Here is a 27,791-nt window from a genome sequence, read left to right as displayed (position 1 = left end):
GCCGCAGCCCTTTAAAATCAGCGGGGCCAGGTCACGCCAGCATTCTGGTGTCCTGCCCCGCCTCCTCGTGCCAGAGCTGCACACAGGCAGCCTGGTGGGAAGAATCGCCGCACTTCCCCCTTCCCAGTGGCGCTGGGCTCCTCTGCTGGCCAGCGGATCGCATGGGGCCGCGCCGCCCGTAGTGAGGGCTTCGGCCAGCCCATCACAACGGCCCACCGGGCCAGTCCGCCTCTGCACTCACCAGCTGGAAAAATCTACTCGCCACGGGCGAGCGGACGAGTGCATTTGTCGAGCCCTGGCTATTAGCCAGGATGGGTAGAAATGACGTCCCTAGCCTCTGTTTCACTGGAGGTGGTGACAGGGGAGGGATCATGTGAGGATTACCTGTTGTGTTCCCTCCCTCTGGAGCATCTGGTATTGTCTCTGCGCCCCCCCCCCATACTCAGTCACTGTCACACACACACTTCCTCGCACGCTCAATTTGTGTCACAAAGTCAGTCTTTCACGTACAAAAAGTCTCTCTTTCACACTCACACACACTGTCTTTTTCTGTAGCCCTTCTGCCCGAGGCCCTGCCCTCTCCAGAGGGCCTGGAGCCAGCCAACGAGCACATATCAAAATTTGTGAAGTGCCCCCCCCTGAAAAAATTATTGCCCATTCCTACACAGTACAGTACTCACTGTGCAAGTGCCACAACCTGTTCTTTGGTTGTAGTTAATGGTAGGATTATTTTGGAAGCATCAATAATGTAATCCAGTAAAATGGAGTCAAATGGTGGCAGCCACGGTAACTTTTCAAGAACTACTTCCTGGACTTTAAGCATTGTTTGCAACTCTTCTTCTTCTTTTGGTCTTTCTTCTTCTTTTTTCCCTTTTCCTTTTCTTTAATAGAAAATAATGGATGTTTATTTAGAATGTGGTAATCTCTCAGAGTCAAATTCTAGCTGCATGGCTCTGTATATGGACACACCCAAAAATCCTATTTTGTGGGGAGGAGCCTGGGAAGTTCTCTCCTGATTCTGAATGCCTCCAAATCCAGTCAAAGAGTCTATTTCACAGGATCTGTGGACACTAGTTGTGGAAGGTTTAGGTACCAAGTGGCATTGTGCTCACATAATCCTGACCAGTTACAATGACATCAGCATATCCCTCCCTGTAAGGACTGTTTGTACTACTGGATCTGCAGTGGTAAGCACTACCAGTCTGAAGATAAGCACATAATAATAAGAGGTTTCTACAGCCTATATGTAAGCCTGTTTTTGGATCATTTTTGTAAATGAAGAGAATTTGGTCCCATATAATGTCGGTAATGTTATAAACAAAACAACTTCTATAGATCCTAGTTTTCACTTGAAAGAAGTCTGAGACGTCAAACAAATAAACAAAAACAATGAAATCGTTGAGCAAGTAATACTAAGCAAGTTGCTACAACCAAGGGATGTTAGCGTGTAATTGAATAGTCGTGTAACCACCTTAAATTTGCAGCTGTGTGGGATGGTAGGCAGGAGCCGATCTCCAAGGCGAGCCCATTTAAAAACCAGCTCCCCACACAGACCAGCTCCCATCCACCACCCAGCGTTGCTGTCTTTGATACAGAGGTAGCTATGCAGGGTGGCAGTAGCCCCTGTCCATGGGGGGCTCTGAGCTCACCACAGACAGAGGCTGCTCTGTGATAGCACCCTCAGTCTGTGGGAAGCTTGGCCCCCCCCATATACAGGAGCTGCTGATGTAGAGCAGCCTTTGTCCACAGTGGGCCCAGGCTCTCCATGGACAGAAGCTGCTCAGTGGGATGCTGGAGCAGCTTCTGCCCACGGGGAGCTTGGAGCCCCCCCAGATAGGGGCTGCTGCCAAGGAGCAGCCTCTGTCCGTAGTGAGCCGGGGCCCACCGCAGACAGAGGCTGCTTTGTGGCACCCTCCCCTGCCCACCCCCACCCCACCGATAGAGGCAGCAGTGTGGGGGTGGAAGACAAGCAGCACTGCAGAGCCGGTGCTGGGGGAAATTGGCTTTTAAGCCAGCTTCCCCCAGCACTGGCTTCTGTTTGCACGCCCCAGACTCCATAGGAGGCAGAAAGGTGGGGGCAGGTGGGTCCACAGAGCTGGCATGCATGAGAGCTGGCACAAAAGCCAGCTCCCCACATGTATCGGTTCCACTTGCCTCACTCACCCTCCATGCTGCTTCCTCTCTATCCGCATGGGGAGCAGACAGATCCAATGCTCGTGTGGAGTCGGCTTTTAAGCTGACTCCCCACAGGCACCAGTCCCACCTCCCCCTTGCTGCCTCTGATACAGAGGCAGCAAGAGGGGGAAGCGTGTAGTCAACAGGATCAACCAATAAGCCTAGGCTTATCAGTTAATCATGTAGTCATCTACATGTTGACATCTCTACTACAAAGTTCAACTACTATAGGGCATGTCCTAGTAAGATTTCATAAGAAGTCAATATATTTATTGATTATTCACTGCACATTCTGCATTCCTTACTGGAGCTTCTGATTTGAGAAATGCATATGATCATGAATGGCAATCACAAGATCTTGTTATATCTTTGTCTGTTAGATTAAAAAGCTGTCTACTACTAAACTTTTCTTCCTCATGGAGGCATGGCCACCTTTGAGCCCTATTTTAGGTTCTGCACAAACAGAACTCAGCCTAACCGGAGAATTAGGTCCCTAATTTTTAATAGTCAACACTTATTATTTATCAATAGTTTGCTTTTCAACTCCAAATTAAAATACCAAAATATTTCATCCAAATTATAATACCTGGAGCCTTTCTCTCTCGTGCTGCTTTTGGTGAGTGAAGAGGGAGATCGTCCAGAAGCTTCTTGTTTTTCCTCCACAGGAGATACCACTGAACTATTACAATTAAAAAGTAGTTTCCCAAATCCTGTTTACATTCTTACAGTAAATTTCAATTTACACACACACAAAGAAGCGCATAGGCAACATTAAGTATCACCATCTCTAGCAATACAACTCTTATCTAGAATGAAGGGGTGCTGTGATTTGTGGATGATTCCCCAAGAAAAAACTGGAAATATTGCTCCACAACCACTACCATTTTCTGTTGTCTTCTCATTCCATATATCTCCTTATCAACATCCATTTCTGTCTGCTCCACAGTCCATGCAATGTTGCAGGAAGTCATCTGTACAAAGGTGCCTCAGATATTCTCAACTCCCTCACCTACATATACAAGGCACCTCCCACAAATGAACAGGTAAGATAGCTACAGATGTATCTTCTAGGTCTCTCTGTAAGGGGCATCAGCTGTCAAAATGATGCCCCTAAACCCTGAGTTGGGACGATGGTTCCTCTCTCGCCTTCACAGCAAAAAGGAACCAGAAAGGATATCTCTGTGCATACTGGGCATTGTAGAAACCTCTGCCTTTCACCAGGGAGGGAAAGGCAACATGTTTATTTTTCCTCTTCCCCTCCATTCAGTCCGAGTGGGAAGATTGTCAATAGAGAGCTACTTCTTCTGGCTGAAATTGACAGACATTAATGTTAACAGACTTAACATTACATTTAATCATTTTTGTTGTCTTGGAAAACTGTTCATCACCCATTTCAATCAGAATTCTATTTTTAATAGACAATTGTCTTAAAACAGACCTATTCATTGAGGATATGTCCACACTGCAATTGCACTCTTCTGAAAGTAAATTGAAAGAACAGCGGGGGTTTTCCGGCGTTGGTAATCCTGTTTCTACGAGGAAGAACCCTTTTTTTCTGAAAGAGCTCTTTTGGAAAAAGGCTTGTGTGGATGGAGAGAAGGGTTTTTTTTTCTGAAAGAAGAGTTTTCCAGGAAATAACACAGTTGCCTCGGTGGACACTCCGTCCAAAGTAATCAGGACTCTATAGTTCCTGTCTCCTGGCCTCTCTTAAAACTGCAAGCATCCTGGACAAGCCTTGTGGCAGGAAGCCGGCCTAAGAGCAGCACCTCACTGCGCAGCTCTCTCTGCCACCCATGGCAGAGCCTCAAGTCTCCTGCGACTCCCCCTAGCCCCTGCAGGGAGGAGCCCCAGAGGTCCCAGGACCCACCTAGGAGAACCAAGAGGTGTGCACCCTTCTGGGCTGGAGCGGAGATCCTGTCCCTCCTCAAGCTGTGGGGCGAGAGACACCTTGCAGGATCTCTGATCCAAGCACCGAAACGCTGACATATTTGAGCGCATGGCCAAGTCCCTGGCGGAACGTGGACACCCACCCTGGACCATTGGAACAGGTCCAGAGTAAGGTAAAAGAGCTGTGTCAGGATTATGTCCAGGCTAGAGAGTGCAGCTCGTGCTCAGGGGCAGGACCCCACACCTGCCCTTATTACCAGGAGTTGCACCAAATCCTGGGGTGTGGGGAAAACGTCTTCCCCAGAATGAGCTTGGGATCCAGCTTGGTCAGGACCAGAAAGGCAGCTGGCACAAAGTGCTGCAAAAACTGCAGCATGGCCGTGTGGGGCCATAGCATGCCCGGGGGCTGCTCCGGCTCCATGGCTCACAAGAAAAAGCTGAGGCATCCACAAAAGCTTGGCAACCACAGCAAGCACTGTAAGAGCTTTGCTGTCCCTCAAAGAGGCAGGCAAGCATGCAGCAGAAGCAGAGAAACGTCTGTCTAGGGGGGTCCCTTTAAGCACATGACTCTGCAAGGCTCCAGCACCAGTACTCGGAAGCAACTGGTGACCTAAAGCCCTGCCTGAACTGGTTCCAGGTGGCCTTTTATGCGAGAGGGCATCCAATCAGTCAGGATGCACTCTTTTGAAAAAGCAGATCGCTTTTTTGATGCGCTTTTGTGTGTGGACACTCTCTTTCAGAAGAAGTTTTTTCGAAAGATCTCTTCCACAAAAAGCTTCTTCCGAAAGCAGCCTACAGTCTAGATGTAGCCTTAGGGTATGTCTACACTACCCCGCTAGTTCGAACTAGGAGGGTAATGTATGCATACCGAACGTGCAAATGAAGCCCGGGATTTGAATTTCCCGGGCTTCATTTGCATAAGCCGGCCGACGCCATTTTTAAATGCCGGCTTGTTCGAACCCCGTGCCGCGCGCCTACACGCGGCACGGGCTAGATAGTTCGAACTACGTAGCCATTCCGAACTATCTGTACACCTCATTCCACGAGGCGTACAGATAGTTCGGAATGGCTTGCTAGTTCGAACTATCTAGCCCATGCCACGTGTAGGCGCGCGGCACGGGGTTCGAACAAGCCGGCATTTAAAAATGGCGCCGGCCGGCTTATGCAAATGAAGCCCGGGAAATTCAAATCCCGGGCTTCATTTGCACGTTCGGTATGCATACATTACCCCGCTAGTTCGAACTAGCGGGGTAGTGTAGACATACCCTTAGACTTTTTTTCACTCCATTGGAAACAGTTTTGTTTAAAAGTCTGTCAGTATGTAAGCCTTGTCTGAATTTAGATGATTGTGTGACAGATATTGCAACCGCATGCTGTCTCTTTGGAAAAGCAGATTGTATTAGTTTTATGGATGGTTTATGTAACAATGTTGGCCAAGGATCATATGAGCTCTATAAGGGAGGGTGGAAAGAGCTGCAATAGCTCCTTCAGAACAAAGGACAATGTGAAGGGGAAGAGGTAATTTAGGTGAATCACTCAGGTTTAGATTCCTCTGGAAGGCTCGCATCTACTGATTCAAACAGATATTTCCAGAAACACCAGACTAAGGGCTTTTTGATATAAAAAAAGCTGGATTTAAACTGACTCAGGGGCTTCTCTCTGATCCAGCAAATGGATAAGATCCTCTGTCCAGCAGGGGCCTCAATGCTTGCAGAATGATTGGAAACACTTTGGCTGACTAGCACCTCATAAGGCTGATGAGTGACTCCTTGCACATTTAAAGGAGTTAAATATGATTACGGTTTTTATTGTTTTTTTTTCTGTAAGGCTTTTATCTGAAGAATAAATGCGCTTTCATAGAAAGTGCTCTGTGGTAACTTGCAACTGCTGGAAATATACTGTTCATAGCCCTCAGAGAGAATTCAAAGCACAAGTGCTGCTGGCCATAGGCAGTCTGGTTTGCTAGGCATAGCACAATGCAATCTTAAAACACCCAGTGAGAGTCAATATTATACAGAAAACAAAGGATAAGAATAAATTGTCAGTTTTCAGAATGGAGAGAGGTAAATAGTGGTATCCCCCAGAGATCTATAATGGGACCAGTCCTATTCAACATATTCATAAATGATCTGAAAAAAAGGATAAACAATAAGGTGGAAAAATCACAGAGGATAAATTAAGCAGGATAGTTGAGTCTCAGGCAGATTTCAAAGAGTTACATGGGTCTCTCAAAACTGGGTGACTGGGCAACAAAACGGCAGATGAAATCAATGTTGATAAATGCAAAGTAATGCACACTGGAAAACATAATCCCAACTACACATATAAAATGATGGGGTCTAAATTGGCTGTTGCCATTCAAGAACGGGGTCTTGGAGTCATTGTGGATAGTCCTCTGAAGTCCTCAGTATGCAGCAACCGTTAAAAAAGGAAACCGAATGTTGGTAATCATTAAGGAAGGGATAGATAATAAGATAGAAAATATCAGATTGTCTCTGTATAAATCCACAGTATGTCCACATCTTGAATACTGTATGCAGACATATTTTTGAGATGGGATGACCATATTTAGAATTGTAAAGGGCAACAAAAATGATTATGGATATGGAATGGCTTCCATATAAGGAGAGATTAATAAAACAGGGTCTTTTCAGCTTGGAAAAGAGACAACTAAGGGAAGGTATGATAGAAGGCTATGCAATCGTGACTGTTTCAGGGTAAATATGGAAGTATTTATTCCTCAAAGCATAAGAAATAGGGGGTAATTTCACCAAATGAAATTAATACGCTGCAAATTTAAAACAAACAAAAGGCAGCATTTTTTCACACAATGCATGGTCAACCTATGGAACTCCTTGCAGGAAGATGTGAAGCCCAAGAGTATAAAACTAGATGGCTATGTCTAGACTGGCATGATTTTCCAGAAATGCTTTTAATGGAAAAGTTTTCCGTTAAAAGCATTTTCGGAAAAGAGCAGCTATATTGGCACGGACGCTTTTCCACAAAAGCACTTTTTGCGGAAAAGCGTCCGTGGCCAATCTAGACACACTTTTGCGCAAAACAAATCTCTGCTGTCTACACTGGCCCTTTTGCGCAAAAGTTTTGCACAAAAGGGACTTTTGCCCGAATGGGAGCAGCATAGTATTTCCGCAAAAAGCACTGATTTCTTACAGTAGGAAGTCAGTGCTTTTGCGGAAATTCAAGCGGCCAGTGTAGACAGCTGGCAAGCTTTTCCGGAAAAGCGGCTGATTTTCCGGAAAAACTGGCCAGTCTAGACACAGCCGATAAGTTCATGGAGAATAGGTCCATCAATGGCTTGTAGCCAGGAAGGGCCAGGGTGGTGTCCCTAGCCTCTGTTTGCCGCAAGCTGGGAATGGGCGACGGGATGGATCACTTAATGATTACTTGTTCTGTTCATTCCCTCTGGTATTGGCCACTATTAGAAAACAGGATACTGGGCTAACTAGACTTTTGTTCAGACCCAGTATGGTTATTACTATATTCTTATGCGGTGTCTGGAGACCCAAGACCTGGCTGGGCATTTTCACAGTTGGAGGGATACAGGTGCAGCTACCCTGAAACTGTGAGGGTACGTCTAGACTACAGGCTTCTGTCGACAGAAGTTTTGTCGACAGATACTGTCGACAAAACTTCTGTCGACATAGAGCATCCAGACTACATTGCTTTGTCGACAAAGCGATCAGCTTTGTCGACATAAGAGCGTCCAGACTGCAGGACGCTCTGTCGACAGGAGGAGGCACCCGGAAGTGCTTCTGAAAGGTCACAAGGGCAGCCATAAAGCCCTGGCACTGCTGCAAGCTCTCTGCAGAGACGCGTGCTTAAAGGGATACTCTTGGATAGCCGTTGCTCTGCTCCTGCTTCTAGCTTGCCAACCTTTACAGGGAAAGCAAAGCTGCTGCAGTTTTCCTGGCTCTGGTTGCCTTGCTTTGTTGGACACCACAGCTGTGTATTATCTGGTTTGTCTGTTTGTTTGTGTGTTTGTTTGCTTCTGTGTGTGTTTGCTTGCTTGGGTTTAGACTTTTTGGGTTTTTTTGTTTGTTTGTATTTTTGTTCTTGTGTGTGTTTGTTTGTTTTGGTCTTTTGTTTGTGTGTTATTTTGGCTTCTTTGGGCATGAAACCTGAGCTGGCCCTGGGCAGGCGATGGCCCCACACCATGCTGCTGGAAGCTCTGCTTCATGCTCAGGAGAGCATGCTGACCTTTGCAGAAGAGCTGGATCCTGAGGCCAGCTTTGAGCCCCTCGCTCAGGATCCAGCTGCAGCCCTGCTGCCCTTGCCCCCCAACTTTTTCCCGGAGAGGCGGGTTTGGAGGCTGGACACCAGTTCGGACTGGTGGGACCGGCTAGTGCTGCAGCAGTGGGACGACGATCAGTGGCTCAGAAACTTCCGGATGCGGAAGGCCACCTTCTGGGAGCTCTGTACCTGGCTCGCCCCTGCCCTGCAACACCAGGGCACCCACTTGCGGCTCGCCATCCCCCTGGAGAAGCGCGTTGCCATTGCGCTCTGGAAGCTGGCCACCCCCGACAGCTACCGCTCTGTGGAGCATCAGTTTGGTGTGGGGAAGTCTACCGTTGGGGCCGTCTTGATGGAGGTAAGTCACTCTTGGGGGACAGTCCAGGGGGCAGTCAGGACCAGGCACAGGGAATTGGGGATAGGGTGGCACAGGCAGAAGCCCTCTCAGCCTCCCCCTACCATGGTGCAGGGCCAGGGAAGGGATTGTCTGGGGGACAAAGAGGGGAGCACTTCTCATCAGGTGAGCCAATCCCTTTAAAGTCCTGTGCTGTGTGTTTCTATTTCTCCCGTTCTGCAGGTGGTGACGGCCATCAATGCGGAGCTGCTCCACAGGACCGTTCGCCTCAGAGACCTGCAGACCATCCTGGCTGGATTTGCGGGGCTGGGGTTCCCAAACTGCGGAGGAGCACTGGACGGGACCCACATCCCTATCCGTGCCCCGCCCCATCGAGCGGCACAGTACATCAATAGGAAGGGCTACTTCTCTATGGTGCTGCAGGCTCTGGTCGACCACAGAGGACAGTTCACGGATGTTTGTGTCGGGCGGTCAGGCCGTGCACACGATGCCCGTGTGTTCAGGAATTCCTACCTGTACCGCAGGCTTCAGACTGGGGCATTCTTCCCAGAGAGGAACCTGGCTGTCGGGGATGTGCAGATGCCTACGTGCATTGTGGCCGATGCGGCCTATCCCCTTATGCCCTGGCTCATGAAGCCCTACACCGGCCACCTGGACGCGAGCAGGGAACTGTTCAACTCCCGCCTGAATAGGGCTCGCTTCCAGGTGGAGTGCGCCTTCGGCCGTTTGAAGGGCAGGTTTAGGTGCCTGCTGACGCGGCTGGACATGGGGGAACACAACATCCCCGATGTGGTTGCAGCATGCTGTGTGCTGCACAACCTCGTAGAGAGGAAAGGGGAGGCCTTCCTCCCTGCATGGAGGACACAGATTGAGATGGAGGGGAGGCAGTTTGGGCAGCCCCGGACAGCTGCCACCCGGCAAACCCACCAGCTGGGCCTGCGCATTCGGGAAGCCCTGAGGGAGGAATTCTCACAGGGAGGCCCCTGATTGTCCCCAGGGACTTCCACATGTGGGATTGCCCCATGCCCCTGGTGCCTTCCTCCCTGCAACTCCTCCCTGCCCCACATTCACCCATTCTACTCAGTCCCCACGCACTGAGAATGTAGACAGGTGATGTTGAAAAAAATCACTTTATTTAACTGTTTTTTTGTAACAATTGAAAATAAATAACTCTTCGATTCAGAGACAAAATAAAAATGTTTGCTTTAGAAAATAAAGTGCTTAAAAAAATGCTTCCCTCAGTTTGTGTCACTGGTGGGAAGGGGGAATATGAACTTGGAATGGGGGAGGGAGGCTCAGGGCTGAGGGGGCTGCCTGGAGGCCGAGTTCCTCCTGTTTTGGCTCTGGTGGCCTTGTCGCGCCCGGCTGCGCGTGCGGGATGCCACAGAAGGGGGCTGAGCAGGAGGTGGGGCTGGGGCTGTGGCTGAGGAGGGGGCAGGAGCAGAGGAAAGGGCAGGCTGAGGAGGAGGGGCAGGAGCAGGCAAAGGACCAGGGAAGGCCATGGCCCCCTGGACGGCAGCGCAGATGTCCCTGTGCTGCTGCCTAAATTCTAGCAGCAACTGCCGGTGCCACTTGGCATCTGCCTCCAGCCTCTTTTCCATGGAGTCCTTCATCTCGTGAAGGACTCCAACGTGCTGGCGCACCAGCTCTAGATAGGTGCGCCAGTGCCTACGGGTGCCCTGCGGCTGTCTGGGTTGTCGGGCAGGTGGGGTGCCCCCCTCCTGGTCAGCTGGTCCAGCTGTGGAGGACAAGAGGGAAAAGTCGTCAGTCATGCATGCTCACCCTTTCCCTGAGAGGACATGCCCTCCTTCTTTTCAGCAGGCAGTGCCTGTGCTAGGGTCAGAGGCTGCTCTTGTGTGTCTCAGTAAGGCATGGTGTGGCCTGGCCCAGGCAGTGTGCAGGCCACCGTCATAACCCCCCCCACCCCCATGCATCCCCCATGGCTGAGCAACACGGATGAGTGTCGGGCCACGGTTGGGGTTCCCACAGAGTGCTGAGAGGCCTGCAGCTGCGAGGCTGTCCCAGCGTCTCCAGCCCATGCCTGCATGTGGCATCCCTGCCTGCAGGAACAAGCGGTGCCTAGCAGCCGTGTGGATGTAGGGGGGTAGCACGGTCCTCCCTGAGGGCAGCCATGGGTGTGCCCTCTCCCTCCCCCCGGGCCTTGCTCAGCATGACATTTTAGAGCACTGCACCGTCCCCTTTGCTCCCGCCTGCCCTGCCCTGCCCTGCCCTGTGTGTGTTGGACCCTCACAGCACTCACCTGATGTTCCCTCCCCAGGGTCCGAGGTGGTCTGGGAGGCCTCCTGTGTCTCGAGGCCTGGCTCCTGGGTGCTCTGGGTGCCGTCCTCCTCCTCGTCTGCCTCCTCCTGGAGCTCCTGGTCCCCCAGCAGGTGTTCTGGCAGCTGTACAACGGGGGGCTCGAGCCCAGACTCCAGCAGTCTCTCAGGAGGCAGAGGATCCCCTGCCCCCAGGATCCTGTCCAGGTCCTTGTAGTAGTCACTGGAGTACGGCTTTTCCCCAGAGCGGGAGCTTTGCTCGCGGGCCCGGACATACCCCTGCCTCAGCTCCTTCACTTTCGCCCTAACCTGCTCCAGTGTGCGGGGATGGTGGCCTTGTTTGGCCAGGTCTTCTGCCATTCTGGCAAAGATGTCAGCATTCTGCCTCTTGGTGGAGTGCATGGCCTGGAGGGACTCCTCCTCAGCCCAGAGGCCCAGGAGGGCTTTTATGTCCGGCCCTGACCAGGAGGGTGCCCGGCGCTTCGAGCCCCGGGGTTCCCGGGGGGATGATTCCCTGGAAGGGCCGGAGGGATTTGGGGGGGCTTGTCCCTGTGACATAGCTCGACCTGAACTGAGCAGTACAGCCCTGGTCTGCTCTGGAGCTCGCTTGCTGCCAGAGTGCTGCTCCTGGGTGCCTGTGCCTTTTAAAGATGGCTACTGGCAGGAACAATAGAGTTGCAAGCTGTGGCAGGAGTGTCCAACAGGGGTTCTCCCTGGAGGCCTTTTATGTCGATATAACTTTTCCCCTGCGTCCACACTGCTGTTTTGTCGACAGAACTACGTAGACAAAGGAGTTATTCCTCGTAGAATGAGGTTTACATACGTCGACAAAACTGCTGAGTTCTGTTGACGTTATGTCGATAGAACTCAGCGGTAGTGTGGACGCAGGTATAGTTTTGTCGACAAAAGTCCACTTTTGTCGACAAAACTCTGTAGTCTAGACACAGCCTGACTGTTTATGCAATCAGAGTGTGCTGACTGTTAACAAAACCTAAGGTCATACCTTGTTCTTTCTTTACTACTTTTTCTAAAAGAAGAAGAAGATGTGGTTCGTCCAGAACATAGCTCTTGTGACTTGTCCTCTGCACTGAGGGAACTGAAAAAATACAAGATATTTGTATACCTTTAAAATAGGACACTAGACTTGTTCAAAGCATAGCAAGTATACTAGTGATTGTGATTAGTTATTAAGTAGTAAAAGATCCAAAGATCCACATAACAAAAACTGTTCTCTGCCTCCAGGGTAAACTTGAAGGTGCCACCAGGGCAAAGGATTGTGTCAAGAAGGGCGAAGAAAGAATATTTGATAGAATTAGGGACCTGCAAAGAGCACTGAGTTGTAATAGGTGATCTCAGAAATCTTTATGGTATCACGTACAGCATAAAAATGAGAACAGGGTTCAATTAATAGATGTGATGACAGCAGAGAAGTGGATTTGGGACTTACAAGATATTGACAGAGCCTTGTCTAATAAGACTGTTTAGATTAAATGATTTTCAGAGTACCAATTTCCTGAGCTCAAATGTAACAGGGTTTGTTAGGTGTATTTTAACTTTAGTAGGAAAGGGGAAGTCATCAGTTTTTGACATTACTGACCCACAAATGTAGAAGGCTATCTAAGAGTAGGATGCTTCCCTGTTTCTTGCTTTGAGGTAAATATATGGTGACCATATTTTCTGAACTAAAATTAGGGACACTTTAGCCATGCCTCCTGGCCCCCCTTTAGTCATACCCCTTGATCCCCATTATCCACGCCCCTTGCCATAAGAAGTCCCACCTCTGAAGGTAGTACTCCTGGGATCAAGATGGACAAATGACCAGGGTCAAGATGGACACATAACCAGAAGTAAAGGGTATCATGTGACCCCTCTAAGAATTCCTCCCCGTCCTCCTACCAATAGGGACGGGTTTGGCCCTCACAGGACATTCCATGTAACTATCCTGCAATTTCATTAACCCCATTTGCATTGTATTAACTTGGGGGGAGAGGCTGGGAGAAGTGTTCCCTCTAAGATTTTCCTCCCATGAGTGGAGTGAATTTTGTCTTGTGCACCAGTATTGAATTCATGTGCGCTTGTTTGGATGTGCCATTGTGGCACCCAATTTCTTAATAAATATCTTATAAACCTCTCCCTTTTCTCTGTTTCCATTTCTCCTCCCCTCCCCTCGCCCCATCTGCTCCCCCGGTGCCTGCTGCCCCCCCCCCCCCCCACCCCTCACCCTCTTTTTCTGCTCCTGCCCTTCTCACTCCCCTCAGCCCTTTGGGGGACCTGCCCCCCTCCCCCGCATCAGCCTTTCTCTCCCCCTGTGTCCATTCTTCCTCTAGCCCCTCTCTGATCATCTATAGCTACCCCTCCCCATCCCCTCTCCTAACAGCTCCCCCTACCCACCTTCACTGCCTCTCTCTTCTGTCCTCTAGTGCCTGTCCCTCCCGTCCATGCGTCTTCCCTTCTGCTTCACCCCCAGAATCTTCTGGCACCTGCACCTTCCCTTACCCCTGCACCTTCCTGGTGCCTCCCCCTTCCCTCACTGCCCCTGCCCTCCTTTCCCTCTTTCTCCCTGGTGCCCAACCCTCACAACCGTTTGTCCCAGTTCTCCTCACACCCTTCTGTGCCCTCATGCTTGACTTGCTCCGTCTCCTACCTTACTCATGCTCACCCCTCCTTTCAACTCCTCTTCTCCCAACATCCACTCCACTCCTCCCCTCTCCTCTTCCTCCCTCTTGCCTCCATTGTCCTTCCCCTCTCCTGCATCACCCTGTCCTCTTCTTTCTCCCATCCCCATTGACACCTTCCCTCCCCTGCCCTTTTCCATTGTCTCTTCTTGGCCTCCTGACATTTGTCTCTCCTCCACCCTGACCCTTGGTGCCTTCCCCTTTCTTCTCCTGCCCTGCCCCCCTCCCCTCAGCTCAAGCCCCTTCCTCTCTTCACCCCTACTTCCCCCTTAGTTCTCCCCCTGCCCCTTCCCTCGCCTTTTACCTTCCACATGCAAAGCAGTTTGTGGGGCTGGAGCTGGGCTACAACACTATTTTTATTACCACAGTCCGGCCCTAGACTTCCCCACAGCTCCAGCCCCAGCTGCTTCCGGGGCAGGACTGCGTGCCGGGACTAGAGTAGAGGCCACCTGCGGTGCTATTTTTAGTACCATGCTCCTGCCTGCGGGCTGCCCAGCTCCAGCTGGAGTCAAGTGGCAGCCACACAAGGCCCATTTTGGTGAGGCTGCCCCAGCTGGAACACACCTCATGTGGTTGCCACTTGACTACAGCTGGAGCTGGGGCCACCCGCCAGGACCGAGATGACAGTACTAAAAATAGCACCATGAGCGGACTCTGCTGCAATCCCGGCACCTGCCCAGCCCAAGTGTGACCTGCCCTGCAGTGCCCCAGCTGGGCTCCACACGGCTCCTGCCAGGGTTCCAAGGTGGCCCGGAGGAGGAGAAGGAGGCGGTGCCTCTGTACCAGGACTCCACACAGCAGAGGCAGTCCTGCAGAGGAAGAGGGAGGGGCCGCATGCCACCAGAAGCCAGCCCAGTTGCCCTGCGCACCCTGCTGGGGGACAGGGGGAGGAGGCTGCTGCACCACATGAGGAGCAATGGCACGGCACCATTTCTTGCTTCTTCCTGCAAGCCGGTGTCCCATCGAGTAGTGAAATGTCCAGCGGGGTTTCCAGGACATTTCGCTACTTGATGGGACACTGGAACAGAGCATTTTATTGAGAGTTGGAGCAATTCTCTGAACAGGTCTTTGCTGTTTCAAGAAAAAAAACTATCAAAACTCTTAGCTTATAAAATGCAAAACCTTTGGCTCCTGAAAAAGGAAGTACAATGTTAAGGTTAACCTAGAAAGATCTCATGCACAGTAGAAAGTCAAAATTGCAGTACTGTTGGGCTATGGGAATGCAGAGGGGAAAAGCAAGTTATTTTAATGAAATGTGATCTTTCCAAAGCAATCTGACTCACACTTCTGGTAGTTTAGCATTAACTAAAATTATAGCACGACGATCATTAAGCTCTTGTGTACACAGTTCCTCCAAAGACAAAAGTTTCACTCCAGGCTTTACCTACAGGAAAATTAGAATAAAAGAAGAGACACTTTAGTCTATTAAAGGTGAACGAAAAAGCTTATTTTGAAAAAATAAGGTTAAAAATGTAAGATTCTGAATCTTTAACAGAATATAGCTGAGAACTTGAATCACAAACACAAAAAAAAATCAGTTTCTTCTTCACTTACCTCCCACTGAGAAGCTGTTTTACAAATAATTTCATTTGTAATTGTTGTTATTATATTGTAATTGTTATATAATCCAAAACTAGTTCAGAACAAAAACATGTCCATGCAATTCAGCGTGTTTTTTTTAAAGGAACCCAAGTGATTTAGGAGCACAAACCCATTGACTTTCAATAGGACTTGTGCTTGTAATTTACTTGGGTAATTTTGAGGATCCCATGCACAGTTAAGACAGAAACAAAGTATGGCGTGGTTTTTCTAGAAAGGCCATTTTATGGAAAGCTTCCCACACAATCACTGAATTGTTCCATCATGCAAACTAACTGTAGAGTAAGGGCAATGAATGGTTCAGTTACTTCTGATATCTCAGTGGTCAAGACCTCTTGGATGGCATAGATACATGCCTTACTGTTGCTAAATATCTCACAGGTATAATTAGTAAAGTAAAAATGGCTGGTAACTTAAACTGTACAGTAGCAGACAGTGAATAACAGGGATGATTGAACCTGGTGATATTTTGAACAAAAAGGTTCTTAACTATGTTTGTAGCTGTTTCCATTGCTTCACACTGACTCAAGACATTCTAGGCTTCACAGTGACACTCAGAAGGACAATTGAGGCATCTCATTATACAAACTGTAGTGAAAAAGAGCAGGAGAGGAACCAAGTATCTCAGGAAGAATCCAAAAAAGGAAACTGGTTGCTAAGTACATGTGGTCAGCAGTAAGATTCCAGAGATGCGGAAGTATGAGAAAAAATGTGGATTCATTTGCCCGAGAAGGTGATAAAAAAGGTGACAAAAGTTCACCATGCAGACACAGATACAACATGAGAAGGAAGCAAGGTGATCCCGGTCCCTGCTAGGACTCTTTTGCATTTGGGTGGTACAAAGAAGCCATAAACCCAGTACTTTGTCTGATGAAGAGAAGAGTCAGAACCTGCATAGACTTTTAAATAATATTTAAAGTAACTTACCTGACCATAATCAAAGAACCCATCAGTAATTATGTTACTGGATGATAAGTACCCCATCTGGCTGTATTTTTGAGAAAGGTTGTTATCAAGTAGTTTGTCCAGAGCTCCTTCACTGAAGTTATTTTTACGCCCTGTTGACAAGTTAATTTCTTCCAGGATGTCTAAAGCACTGTTCAATGAAATACAAACAACTGTTCAATTAATGTGACTAATCCATCATTAAGTACTAATTAATTATTTACTAAATGGTGCTGAGATATTCTAGATACATTTATTTTCAATCCTAGTCTCCTGCCATTTGGCCCAGCAGGAGGCTGTGAATTCCATGCAGCTGTCTGTCTCTTGAGGGGGAAAAACACCTTTATATTACTCAAAAGCAAAAGTCATTTCTCTAGCCAGTGAAGCAGAGCATTAAGATGAAAGGGGAGTTCTAGTTAGTTCTCAGTCAAAAGGATGTTGACTATGTTGAAGATAAGGGCAGTGTAAAAGTAAGCAAAACAGGACAGTTCAAACTCACATAAGGACCTGGTGATTTAACAATGTATTATGTTTATTTTATAGTAAAAATAACAAAATATATAATTTCACAGAAGAGTTATGGTTCTTCCACAAGCCTTGCAGGCAAACTCAGCTTCATAAACTCCAATGCTGATGGACAGAAATTGCAGAGTCCCTTGTAGCAGAATAAACGAATAATTATCTTGCACAGCATTCATTTTTGTGATGTTTCAGGAGAACTACATTACTTGGACTACATCTACACTACAAGGTTTTTGGCAAAAACCCGCAGAGAGTCCATACCTCAAATACATTTTTGCACAAGGATATCAAGAGTAATACGGTATAACGGAGGGCTTTTTTCAGTGTAGGTAAACCTTCTAAAAGGCACAACTCCTTTTTGCGCTACAGCTGTTCATAAAATCACAGAATCATAGATTACTAGGACTGGAAGGGAGCTCGAGATGTTATCGAGTTCAGTCCCCTGCCCTCGTGGCAGGACCAAATACTGTCTAGACCATCCCTGATAGACATTTATCTAACCTACTCTTAAATATCTCCAGAGATAGGGATTCTACAACCTCCCTGGGCAATTTATTCCAGTGTTTGACTACCCTGACAGTTAGGAACTTTTTCCTAACGTCCAACTTAAACCTCCCTTGTTGCCATTTAAGCCCATTGCTTTTTGTTCTATCCTCAGAGGCCAAGATGAACAAGTTTTCTCCCTCGTTCTTATGACACCCTTTTAGATACCTGAAAACTGCTATCGTGTCCCCCCTCAATCTTCTCTTTTCTAAACTAAACAAACCCAATTCTTTCAATCTTTCTTCATAGGTCATGTTCTCTAGACCTTTAATCATTCTTGTTGCTCTTCTCTGGACCCTCTCCAATTTCTCCACATCCTTCTTGAAATGCAGTGCCCAGAACTGGACACAACTGTTGCACAAAAAGGCATGTGTGGATGTTCCGGAGGGGTTTCTTGTGCAAATAGAGCCTATCTGAAAAAGCACAAGTGTTCTGATGGCCATTCAATGGCCAGAAGAGCTTTTTTGTGCAAGAGTGTCCATGCAATGTGGACACTCTCTTGTGCAAAAGCGCATTGCAAAAGCGATGCACTTTGAGGTGTGGACGTGCTTTTGCGCAAGAAATTTTTGCACAAGAACTATTCCGCAAAAGTATTCTTGTGCAAAAACCCTGCAGTGTAGACACAGCCCGTCAGACCTGGAAGCAAAATTCAACCTTTGAGTAATGTGTGCAAATCCATTCTCTGCAGATGAATTGTGACCACTGACATAAGAAGGAAAATGGAGAGTGCGCCGATGAGGGAAGTCTTGTGCTGAGTTTAACTAACTGTGCAATGAAGGATTTTTGAAATTGTATGCTGTCATGATCATGACATATGCTATGTGGAAGAATAGTTTCTCTGTTTTTACCACAGAGTCTGCTATGTTTTGACCAGCAGATTTGACCTCGTGGCATACTACCTGACCAATCCATGTTGTTTTTACACAGGCTGTGTCTAGACTACATGGCTCCATCGATGGAGCCATGTAGATGAGCGTTGTAGGCAAAGGCAAATGAAGCCGCGATTTAAATGATTGCGGATTCATTTAAATTTACATGGCTGCCGCACTGAGCCGACAAACAGCTGATCAGCTGTTTGTCCGCTCAGCGCGCTAGTCTGGACGCTCCCCTGCCGACATCAAAGCCCTTTGTCGGCAGCCCCGTTATTCCTCGTGGGATGAGGTTTACCGGGGCTGCCAACAAAGGGCTTTGATGTCGGCAGGGGAGCGTCCAGAGTAGCGCACTGAGCGGACAAACAGCTGATCAGCTGTTTGTCGGCTCAGCGCGGCAGCCATGTAAATTTAAATGAAGCCGCGATCATTTAAATCACGTCTTCATTTGCCTTTGCCAAAAAACAAATCTACATGGCTCCGTCGACGGAGCCATGTAGTCTAGACATACCCACAGTGTCTGGTACAACTAGTCTTCCATTTTTGGTTAAGATTATCATGAAGGTCATGCAAAGATAGTTATCCGAGCAGTTAAACTCATCATATTGCTCTGGCCTTTACCATTCTTTGCAAAGGCTTTCAATATTGTTGAGCAGAGGCTATTGTTGACACACTTCTGAACCCAAGCAAAGGTAAACAGAGCAGCTCTTAGTAGCTACATTCTCACCTATCATAGAATTATAGGACCATCAGAGAGGTTCAAGGTGTTAATTGTGGGAAATTGTTCTTCTGCTCCAGTGATTCTCTGATGGGAAATTCTTGCCCCATCTCTATCTTCAGTGTAAATATGTTATGAAGTTTAAGGAGGTGTGGGCTACAGTATTGTATATACTGATGACCAATGTTTCCTCTGATCTTTTCCATCAATGTGTGGATTTTTTCCCTCTATGTACAGAATAATTTTCATGTGCACCAAGGCATGTATGAATGTGCACCACCAATAAAAACACAAAACCAACCTGTGGGCACTTTGCTAATCAGCTGGATAGCATCTGAATTTCTCCTGAGTGTCCACACAAGCACACAGCTTACAGAGAACACTGTTGATGATACTCAGTTTAATATGCCTGATCCAAAGCCTATTTGGTTAATTAAAGTATTGTTCATTGGCTTCAATGGGCTTTGGATAAGACCTTATATGTATATTCCATCTACATATATGTACAGGGCTTGACAAATAATGCAATCTACTCGCCCGTGGTGAGTAGATTGCAACCCGCAAGAGCCGGGTTCAGGCAATCTGCGCATGCACAGAATGATCTGCGGATGTGCAGATCGCCGGACAGCAGGGCTCGCCGCGGTTCGGTGAGCCCTGTGTATGTACATTCTTCATATACATATGCCAGTGTGTTGCTGGGGGTTGCCACCCTCCTCCGGGACATCACTCACATCGCTTGGGCCTCGGCCCGAAGCGTGGTGCCCCTTTTTAGGGGGAATACGACCTCCCGGCCTAACCCCTAAAGTTCACTGCCCCCGCAATAGGGGAAATATGGCCTCCCGGCCTAGTCCAAAGTTCACTGCCCCTGGGATAGGGGAAATACGGCCTCCCGGCCTAGTCCAAAGTTCATTGCCCCTGCACTAGGGGAAATACGGCCTCCCGGCCTAGTCCACAGCTTGCAGGCCCAGAGGCCTAGTCCAAAGTTCTTTATCCCAGCCCCCACTCGCCGGGGGTCAGGGAAGGAGGGGTAGGGGGGCCCAGGCCCTCCGTTTCCACCGGGCCCCGACCCAGGGCCCTAGTAGTGGCGGGTGGTTCCCACCACTGGCTCGGCGGGGGCTCCTCCCCGCAACGCCCCGAGCCCTCAGGGGCTTCAACAGCTCCCTGCCCTGGGTTGCTTCCTACCCCCTGTCCCCGGCCCGTAGCGGTCCCACCTGTCGGCGTTGGTCGGATGGCTGTACTAGTACTTCCCCGGTCAGCGTTGGAGTTGGCAGGGTCCGGTCCGGCACTTGGGTCACGGGGGGTCGGTCGGCGGCTGCGGCGTTGGGGCCGAGCCCGGCTCAGGCTCAGCAGTGGCACGTTCAGCCCTCCTGGCGACTCCCTCTCTGGCAGTTGAACGCTAGCTCCAGCTCGGGCTGCAGTCTGCCCCTTCTGAGCAGGCCAGCAGCCTTTTGTACCTGCGCTCCCCTTGGAGCATGCCCAGTAGGGCTGTGTGGGTGGGGCTCTCTCCGCCCCCGGCACCAGGTGGTTTCCCTGGGCTTGAGTGCAGGGCGGGGCCACCCCGTCACACACACACCCCTTTAAGTGGGTACCTGCCCCCTCACTTGTTCCCATCTCCTCTTCCCCCACCCGGGAAAGGAAATCGGCATTTGTGTGCACCTGCCCTGGGCGATGGGTTATGCTGAAACTGTATGGCAGTAAAGACAGATACCACCACATTAAACGGGGGTTAGTCTCTTTCATGCTATTTAACCATTTCAGGGGGGCATGATCTGTTACCACCTGAAACGTGTTGCCCAATAAATAGTATCTTAGGGCATCTATAGCCCACTTTATTGCCAGTGCCTCCTTTTCTATGGTAGCATAGTTCTGTTCTCGTGTGAAGAGCTTACGGCTCAGATATACTATCGGGTGCTCCCCTCCCTCTGCCTGTTGGGACAGCACTGCCCCCAAGCCCCTTTCTGATGCATCCGTTTGCAGTAGGAAGGGCTTTGAGAAATCCGGGTGGAACAAGATAGGGGCTTTAGTAAGCTTGTCCTTCAGTGTCCTGAAAGCCACCTCGCAGTCTGCTGACCATCGTACCTTGTTCGGCTGGGTACTGCTCCTTGAACGCGTTATTCCTGTTCTTCCCAACTTTCTCGTAAAAGGTCGAGTATTCCCCTCGGCTGTCGCCCATACAGGAGTTCAAATGGGGAGAAACCCGTCGACGCCTGGGGGGCCTCCCGAATGGCAAATAACAGGGCTGGTAGGAGCTTGTCCCACTGTCGAGGGTCCTCAGTCACAAACTTACGCAACATCATCTTTAACATTTGGTTAAAACGCTCCACCAGGCTGTCTGTCTGGGGATGGTAAACCGTCGTCCTCAGAGGGTGGATGTTCAGTAGCCGCGATAGTTCTGCCATCAGTCGGGACGACACATTGGTCCCCTGGTCGGTCAGAACCTCCTTCGGTATCCCTACTCGCGCAAATAGTTTAAAAAGTTCCTCTGCGAGGGTGTGGGCGGTGGTATTGCGTAGTGGAACCGCTTCTGGGTAATGCATGGCATAGTCCACCACCACCATAATGTACTGACAGCCCAAACTGGCCTTTTCTAGGGGTCCCACCAGGTCCAGCCCGATCCTTTCAAAGGGGATCCCTATCACGGGCAGTGCCACCAGTGGGGCTTTCGGCACCACCTTTCTACTGGTGAGTTGGCACTCAGGACAGGATTCACAGAAGGTCCGCACGATGTGGTGTATGCCCGGCCAAAAAACCCTCATCCCTATCCGTTGCAGGGTCTTTCCTCGTCCGAGATGGCCAGCCCAAGGCAGCCGGTGCGCCAGCTGGAGCACAGCATTCCTAAATTTGTGGGGGACCAGGAGCTGCCAGATGTCTTCCTCCGTCTGGGGTTCCCGGACCACACTATATAGCTGATCCGCCTTCACGCAGAACCATGGGCCTTGTGGCTTACGGGGCTCTTGGCTTGCCCCCTCCCCTGGGTCTTGTACCTGCTCCCAAGCTCGACTCAAGGTCTGGTCTTCCCTCTGTTCTCTCATGAAGTCGTCCTCTACTTCCAGGGTCTTGGCTTCGTCCTCCCAGGCAGGGTGATCTCCCCTGGTCGGTGGCAGGTCCGTCGCTTGGCCTGGGGTCGGCCTCGCCTCCCTCCCTAGACTCTTGCCTTGGGCGGCCTCCTCCAGGTCGGGTGGAGGGGTGCCAGGCCCTAGCACTGACTGCTGACCCCACTCTCGCAACACCCTGCCTAGGCCTCTCCAGTCTCAGCCTAATATCACGGGGTAGGCTAATGTCGGGACCAACCCCATGCTGTAGACCCCCACATCCTGGCCATCATCTAGCCGCACCCATGCTGTCGGATACGCCCGTACGTCCCCATGTACACATAACAACTGGATGGGGGGCCCCTGCTGGCTCTGGCTCAGATATTAGGTCAGCCCTAACTAGGGTCTGGCTGCACCCTGAGTCCACCAGCGCCACCGTGGGGCTCCCTTCCACCCTGAGTCTCACCATCATTTTAGCGGGCTCCATTGGCCCCATTCCGGGCTCTGCAGTCAGTGCTTGCCCAAAGGGGCAGACCCCGCGGGACCCCAGCCTTCCCTGGGCCCACAACTGGCCCGCGACCTCCAGCTCCCAGCGGTCCTGTCGCTTTCATAACCCCGCTAACTGACTCTGCAGTTCCGTCAGGTATCCTTCTTGCTGCTGTTGCCAGGTCAACAACCCCCCGCTCTGTCTCCGGGGCGCTTTTTGCCCTGGTTTAGCAACCCCCTTTTCCAACCCCTCTGCCCAGGGGCGGGGATCAATGCCCACATTCTCCACCATGTGTCAGGGGCCCCCCCCTTGCTGGGGGTTGCCACCCTCCTCCGGGGCATCACTCACACCGCTTGGGCCTCGGCCCGAAGCGTGGTGCCCCTTTTTAGGGGGAATACGACCTCCCGGCCTAACCCCCAAAGTTCACTGCCCCCGCAATAGGGGAAATATCGCCTCCTGGCCTAGTCCAAAGTTCACTGCCCCTGCACTAGGGGAAATACGGCCTCCCGGCCTAGACCACAGCTCGCAGGCCCAGAGGCCTAGTCCAAAGTTCTTTATCCCTGCCCCCACTCACCAGGGGTCAGGGAAGGAGGGGTAGGGGGGCCCGGGCCCTCCCTCTCCACCGGGCCCCGACCCAGGGCTCTAGTAGTGGCGGGTGGTTCCCACCACTGGCTCGGCAGGGGCTCCTCCCCGCAACGCCCCGAGCCCTCAGGGGCTTCTACAGCTCCCTGCCCTGGGTCGCTTCCTACCCCCCGCCCGTAGCGGTCCCACCTGTCGGCGTTGGTCGGATGGCTGTACTAGTACTTCCCCGGTCAGCGTTGGAGTTGGCAGGGTCCGGTCCGGCACTTGGGTCACGGGGGGTCGGTCGGCGGCTGCGGCGTTGGGGCCGAGCCCGGCTCAGGCTCCGCAGTGGCACGTTCAGCCCTCCTGGCGACTCCCTCTCTGGCAGTTGGACGCTAGCTCCAGCTCGGGCTGCAGTCTGCCCCTTCTGAGCAGGCCAGCAGCCTTTTGTACCTGCGCTCCCCTTGGCGCATGCCCAGTAGGGCTGTGTGGGTGGGGCTCTCTCCGCCCCCGGCACCAGGTGGTTTTCCTGGCCTTGAGTGCAGGGCGGGGCCGTCCCGTCACACAGTGCTATCAACTTCCTTACCTGGATTTGACTTAGAATGGGACATGAGAGAGAGCTAATTGGCTGATGCTCACTCAAAATCAAACAGAAGTAATGCTGGTATATGGGACAAATCGTGGAAAAAAATATAACAAAGACAATATCTACCCTTCATTCATTGTCAGTATTTGCAGTCTGGGATTACTGCAGCATCCCCAGCTGCTATTAAAAGAAAATATACATGATATGTTTGGTAATTTTTTTCATCTATGTCCTGTGAGGCAAACAATCTATAATACACATCTTACGTATTATCTTACGCATTAATGATATGTTTCTTGCCTTCCCTTATACTTTCCTCCTGATATTTCTGCCAAAACATTCCTATTCACCACCTATTAATGTGCTTTCACTTCTGACGTTTCAGACAAAATATCACTATTCATCACTTTTGTCAAACTATGTTACCGTGTGCTAGATTGGGATGTCCTTGTACTGTCCTGGTGGAATGTATTTATATGTTCCATATGTTTTAGCAGTGCTAGCACTGTGTTCATGTCCTGGATACTGACTTTCAAGCAAACATCTGCTTTTGACAGGCCCTGTCTGTTACTCATAGTACAACTCTTGCTTACTTTGGTTCAGGTCTCAGGCTTTACACCAGACCCAGGCTTCCAGCTCTTTCTTTCAATTACAAGATGGAGTCTCTCATCAGGAGCACATTACAGTAGTGTTCCATGTGAGCTACAGTGGCTACCCGTTGAATTCTGGTTAGAGTTTTCAGGTTTGGATTTCAACATTTGGTTTGTAGCTGGGGTGGTATTTTTCCTTTTTCTAGGTTTGGGAAAACTGTTGCATTTATTTTGTTGATACTTGCTTGATTGTGTTTTATGTATGACCAAAGCACTCAGAGCCCTGAGTAGGCACTTGTTAGTACACATCTCAATATATAAAAATTCCGTTGAGCTCAATGGGGTTGCACTTCCTCACATCAGGGCTGAATTTGGACCATAGAGTTTATCTCAATTATATCTGTCGTGTGCATGGCCCTAAGTTTTGTTGATATATGTTCACCTTTAATGTTAAACATAGCTTATTAAGTCCTATCTCTGCCCTTAAGCGTATCTACCTCTCCCCCACAGCTTAGTGTCATCCGCAAACTTGCTGAGGGTGCAATCCATCCCCTAATCCAGATCATTAATAAAGATATTGAACAAAACCGGTCCTATAACTGAACCTTCGGGCACTCCACTAGAAACCGACCGCCATCCTGACATCGAGCCATTGATCACTACCCGCTGGGCCCGGCCTTCTAGCCATCTTTCTATCCATCTTACCATCCATTTATCCAATCCACATTCCCTTAACTTGCTGGCAAGAATATTGTGGGAGACCGTATCAAAAGCCTTGCTAAAGTCAAGGTATATAACATCCACTGACTTCCCTATGTCCACCGAGCCAGTTACCTCACCATAGAAGCTAATCAAATTGGTCAGGCACGACTTGCCCTTTGTGAATCCATGCTGACTATTCCTAATCACTTTCCTCTCATCTAAGTGCCTCAAAATGGATTTCTTAAGGATCCCTTCCATGATTTTTCCAGGAACCGAGGTAAGACTGACCAGCCTATAGTTCCCTGGATCATCCTTCTTCCCTTTTTTGAAGATGGGCACTACATTTGCCTTTTTCCAATCATCCGGGATTTCTTCCGATCTCCACAACTTTTCAAAGATAATAGCCAAAGGCTCCTCAATGACATTTGCCAACTCCGTCAGTACCCTCGGATGCACTAAGTCCAGACCCATGGATTTATGTACGTTTAGATTTTCTAAATAGTTCCTAACCTGTTCTTTACCCACCACGGGCTGTCCATCTTCATCCCATCTTGCGTCACTTAGCGCAGAAGTCCAGGAGCCGACCTTGTCCGTGAATACAGAGGCAAAGAAAGCATTGAGTACTTCAGCTTTCCCCACATCATAGCTGTGTCTACATTGGCACCCTTTTCCGGAAAAGGGATGCTAATGAGACACTTCGGAATTGCAAATGCCGCGGGGGATTTAAATATCCCCCACGGCATTTGCATGAACATGGCTGCCGCTTTTTTCCGGCTCTGGGTTTTGCCGGAGAAAAGCGCCAGTCTAGACGGGATCTTGCGGAAAATAAGGCCTTTTCCGGAAGATCCCTTTCAAGTAGGAATAAGAGATCTTCCGGAAAAGGCCTTATTTTCCGCAAGATCCCGTCTAGACTGGTGCTTTTCTCCGGCAAAACCCAGAGCCGGAAAAAAGCGGCAGCCATGTTCATGCAAATGCCGCGGGGGATATTTAAATCCCCCGCGGCATTTGCAATTCCGAAGTGTCTCATTAGCATCCCTTTTCCGGAAAAGGGTGCCAATGTAGACACAGCCCATCTGTCACTAGGTTACCTCCTTCATCCATTAGGGGCAACACACCCTCTCTGATCACCTTCTTCTTGTTAACATGCCTGTAGAAACCTTTCTTGTTATCCTTCACATCCTTAGCAATTCACAATTCCATTTGCACTTTCGCCTTCCTGATAACCCCCCGGCATTCTCGAGCTATACATTTAATCTCTTCCCTGGTCATTTGTCCAAGTTTCCACTTTTTGTAAGCTTCCTTTTTGTGCTTAAGCTCATCAAGGATTTCTCCTGTAAGCCAATCCGGTCTCCTACCATGTTTGCCTCTTTTGCTATGCGTCGGGATGGTTTCTTTCTGTGCCTTCAATAAGGCTTCTTTAAAATACTGCCAGCTGTCCTGGACTCCTTTCCCCTTCATGTTAACATCCCAGGGGATTCTGCCCATCAGATCTCTGAGGGAGTCAAAATCTGCTTTTCTGAAGTCCAAGATGTGTATTTTACTACTCTCTTTTCTTCCTTTGGTCAGGATCCTGAAATCTACCATCTCATGATCACTGCTTCCCAGGTTGTCACCCACCTCCACTTCCCCTATTAGTTCCTCCCTGCTGTGAGCAGAAGGTCAAGCTGCGCACGGCCCCTGGTGGGATCCTTCAGCACTTGTACCAAGAAGTTATCCCCAACATTCTCCAAAAACTTCCTGTATTGCCTATGTACTGCCATATAGGTTTCCCAGCAGATGTCAGGGTGATTAAAGTCCCCCACGAGAATCAGAGTCTGCGATCTGGAAGCTTCACTCAGTTGTCTGAAGAAAGCCTCATCTACCTCATCCACCTGATTCGGTGGCCTGTAGCAGACACCAACCACAACATCACTGCTGTTGTTTTCTCCTTTAAACTTAACCCATAGACTTTCAACAGGTTTTTCTTCCTCTTTATACTGGAGTTCAGAGCAATCGTGGTCTCAAGTTGTGGTGGGAGAGGTCCAAGTTGGATATTAGGAAAAAATATTTCACTAGGAGGGTAGTGAAGCACTGGAATGGGTTACCTAGGGAAGTAGTGTAGTCTCCATCCCTAGAGGTGTTTAAGTCTCGGCTTGACACAGCCCTGGCAGGGTTGATTTAGTTGGAATTGGTCCTGCCTAGTGCAGGGGGCTGGACTTGATGACCTTCTGAGGTCTCTTCCAGTTCTATGATTCTATGAATCAACAGTAACAACAGGTGAGCCCCACTTCAATCTATTTTTTTCTAAAGCACCCGCTCTACCCCTGACACTTCTACTCACCCTACTCTGCAAAGTTCAACTGCTGTTAGTTCATCGCTTGCACAAACCATAACAGCCCAACAGGCATTTCTTCTGACTTCATCATTCTTAGAATGTAGCAGTTTAACCAGTGGCTCAAGTCCATTTGCATTTCTTAACTAAAAAGAGACACAAAAATATTGTTCATTTAGTCATTCACCCCACTGAAGAAGTCTGTGCAAGTGTCACCCACATACCTACTGGGTGTGGTAGTGTCCCATCTAGTGGCATCTAGACCACTTAGCGAGAATAATGAGTCTGCTCTACAGTCCGAGATGAGTCAGCTGGCTTTTAGCTCATGCAGTAGAGGCTCATATATTAAGACCCAAGAGCCCCAGGTTACATTCCACTTTCAAGCAAACATCTGCTTTTGACAGGACCTGTCTGTTACTGAAACACTGGAGTCCTGAAAAAATGCTATGCAGGTGGATGAAGGGATGGGCACATACAAGTTTTTTCCATCTACTGCACACTCCAAGTAGGCTCTCGAAAGAAGTTTATGGATGGGCTGGGAAAATACATATGCCACTTCTATCTCTGGTCTCTTCATCAACAAGCAGAGGATATTTTTTTTAATGTACAGAATGTACATACTAAGGTTGCCATGGAGAGTTGTACACATTTTCAGAACTTTGATGTCTCCAGGCAACCAGGGCCGGATTAACAAGGGCCGTTACGGG

The 27,791-nt window shown here is 49.4% G+C and overlaps 2 protein-coding genes across 7 annotated transcripts in view; both read right to left on the bottom strand.

Moving 5' to 3' along the window:
- Positions 1–27,791, bottom strand: part of ARMC3 (armadillo repeat containing 3) — a 140,643-nt gene that overhangs the window by 8,119 nt on the left and 104,733 nt on the right. For 5 of the 6 annotated variants that reach the window (XM_089776736.1, XM_006119527.5, XM_089776733.1 and 2 more), the window contains 6 exons: positions 27,094–27,230; positions 16,146–16,314; positions 14,903–15,003; positions 11,948–12,040; positions 2,762–2,854; positions 681–881 (listed from right to left, as the gene is read on the bottom strand). In XM_089776736.1, coding sequence (XP_089632862.1) covers positions 681–881; positions 2,762–2,854; positions 11,948–12,040; positions 14,903–15,003; positions 16,146–16,314; positions 27,094–27,230 — 794 coding nt within the window. The remainder of the gene's footprint in view (positions 1–680; positions 882–2,761; positions 2,855–11,947; positions 12,041–14,902; positions 15,004–16,145; positions 16,315–27,093; positions 27,231–27,791) is intronic. The other variant, XM_089776735.1, reaches the window with a different exon arrangement.
- On the bottom strand, positions 7,929–11,923 carry LOC142827362 (uncharacterized). The gene is made up of 2 exons (XM_075922519.2): positions 10,929–11,923; positions 7,929–10,406 (listed from the first exon to the last, which is right to left on the bottom strand). Exons 1-2 carry the CDS (start codon positions 11,500–11,502, stop codon positions 9,964–9,966), a joined length of 1,017 nt encoding a protein of 338 aa, XP_075778634.2. The 5' UTR covers positions 11,503–11,923; the 3' UTR covers positions 7,929–9,963.

Source organism: Pelodiscus sinensis, chromosome 2 (genome assembly GCF_052426305.1).
Source record: "Pelodiscus sinensis isolate ZL-2025 chromosome 2, ASM5242630v1, whole genome shotgun sequence".
Classification (NCBI taxonomy): Eukaryota; Metazoa; Chordata; order Testudines; family Trionychidae; genus Pelodiscus; species Pelodiscus sinensis.
Note: the sequence above shows the minus strand (reverse complement) of the source record. Positions and strands in the feature narration are given on the sequence as shown.

Coding starts and splice junctions, on each gene's coding strand:
- LOC142827362 (XM_075922519.2), bottom strand. CDS start 11,502: ATGTCACAGGGACAAGCCCCCCCAAATCCCTCCGGCCCTTCCAGGGAA. Junction 10,407..10,928: donor CCCTGGGGAGGGAACATCAG/GTGAGTGCTGTG, acceptor TGTCCTCCACAG/CTGGACCAGCTGACCAGGAG.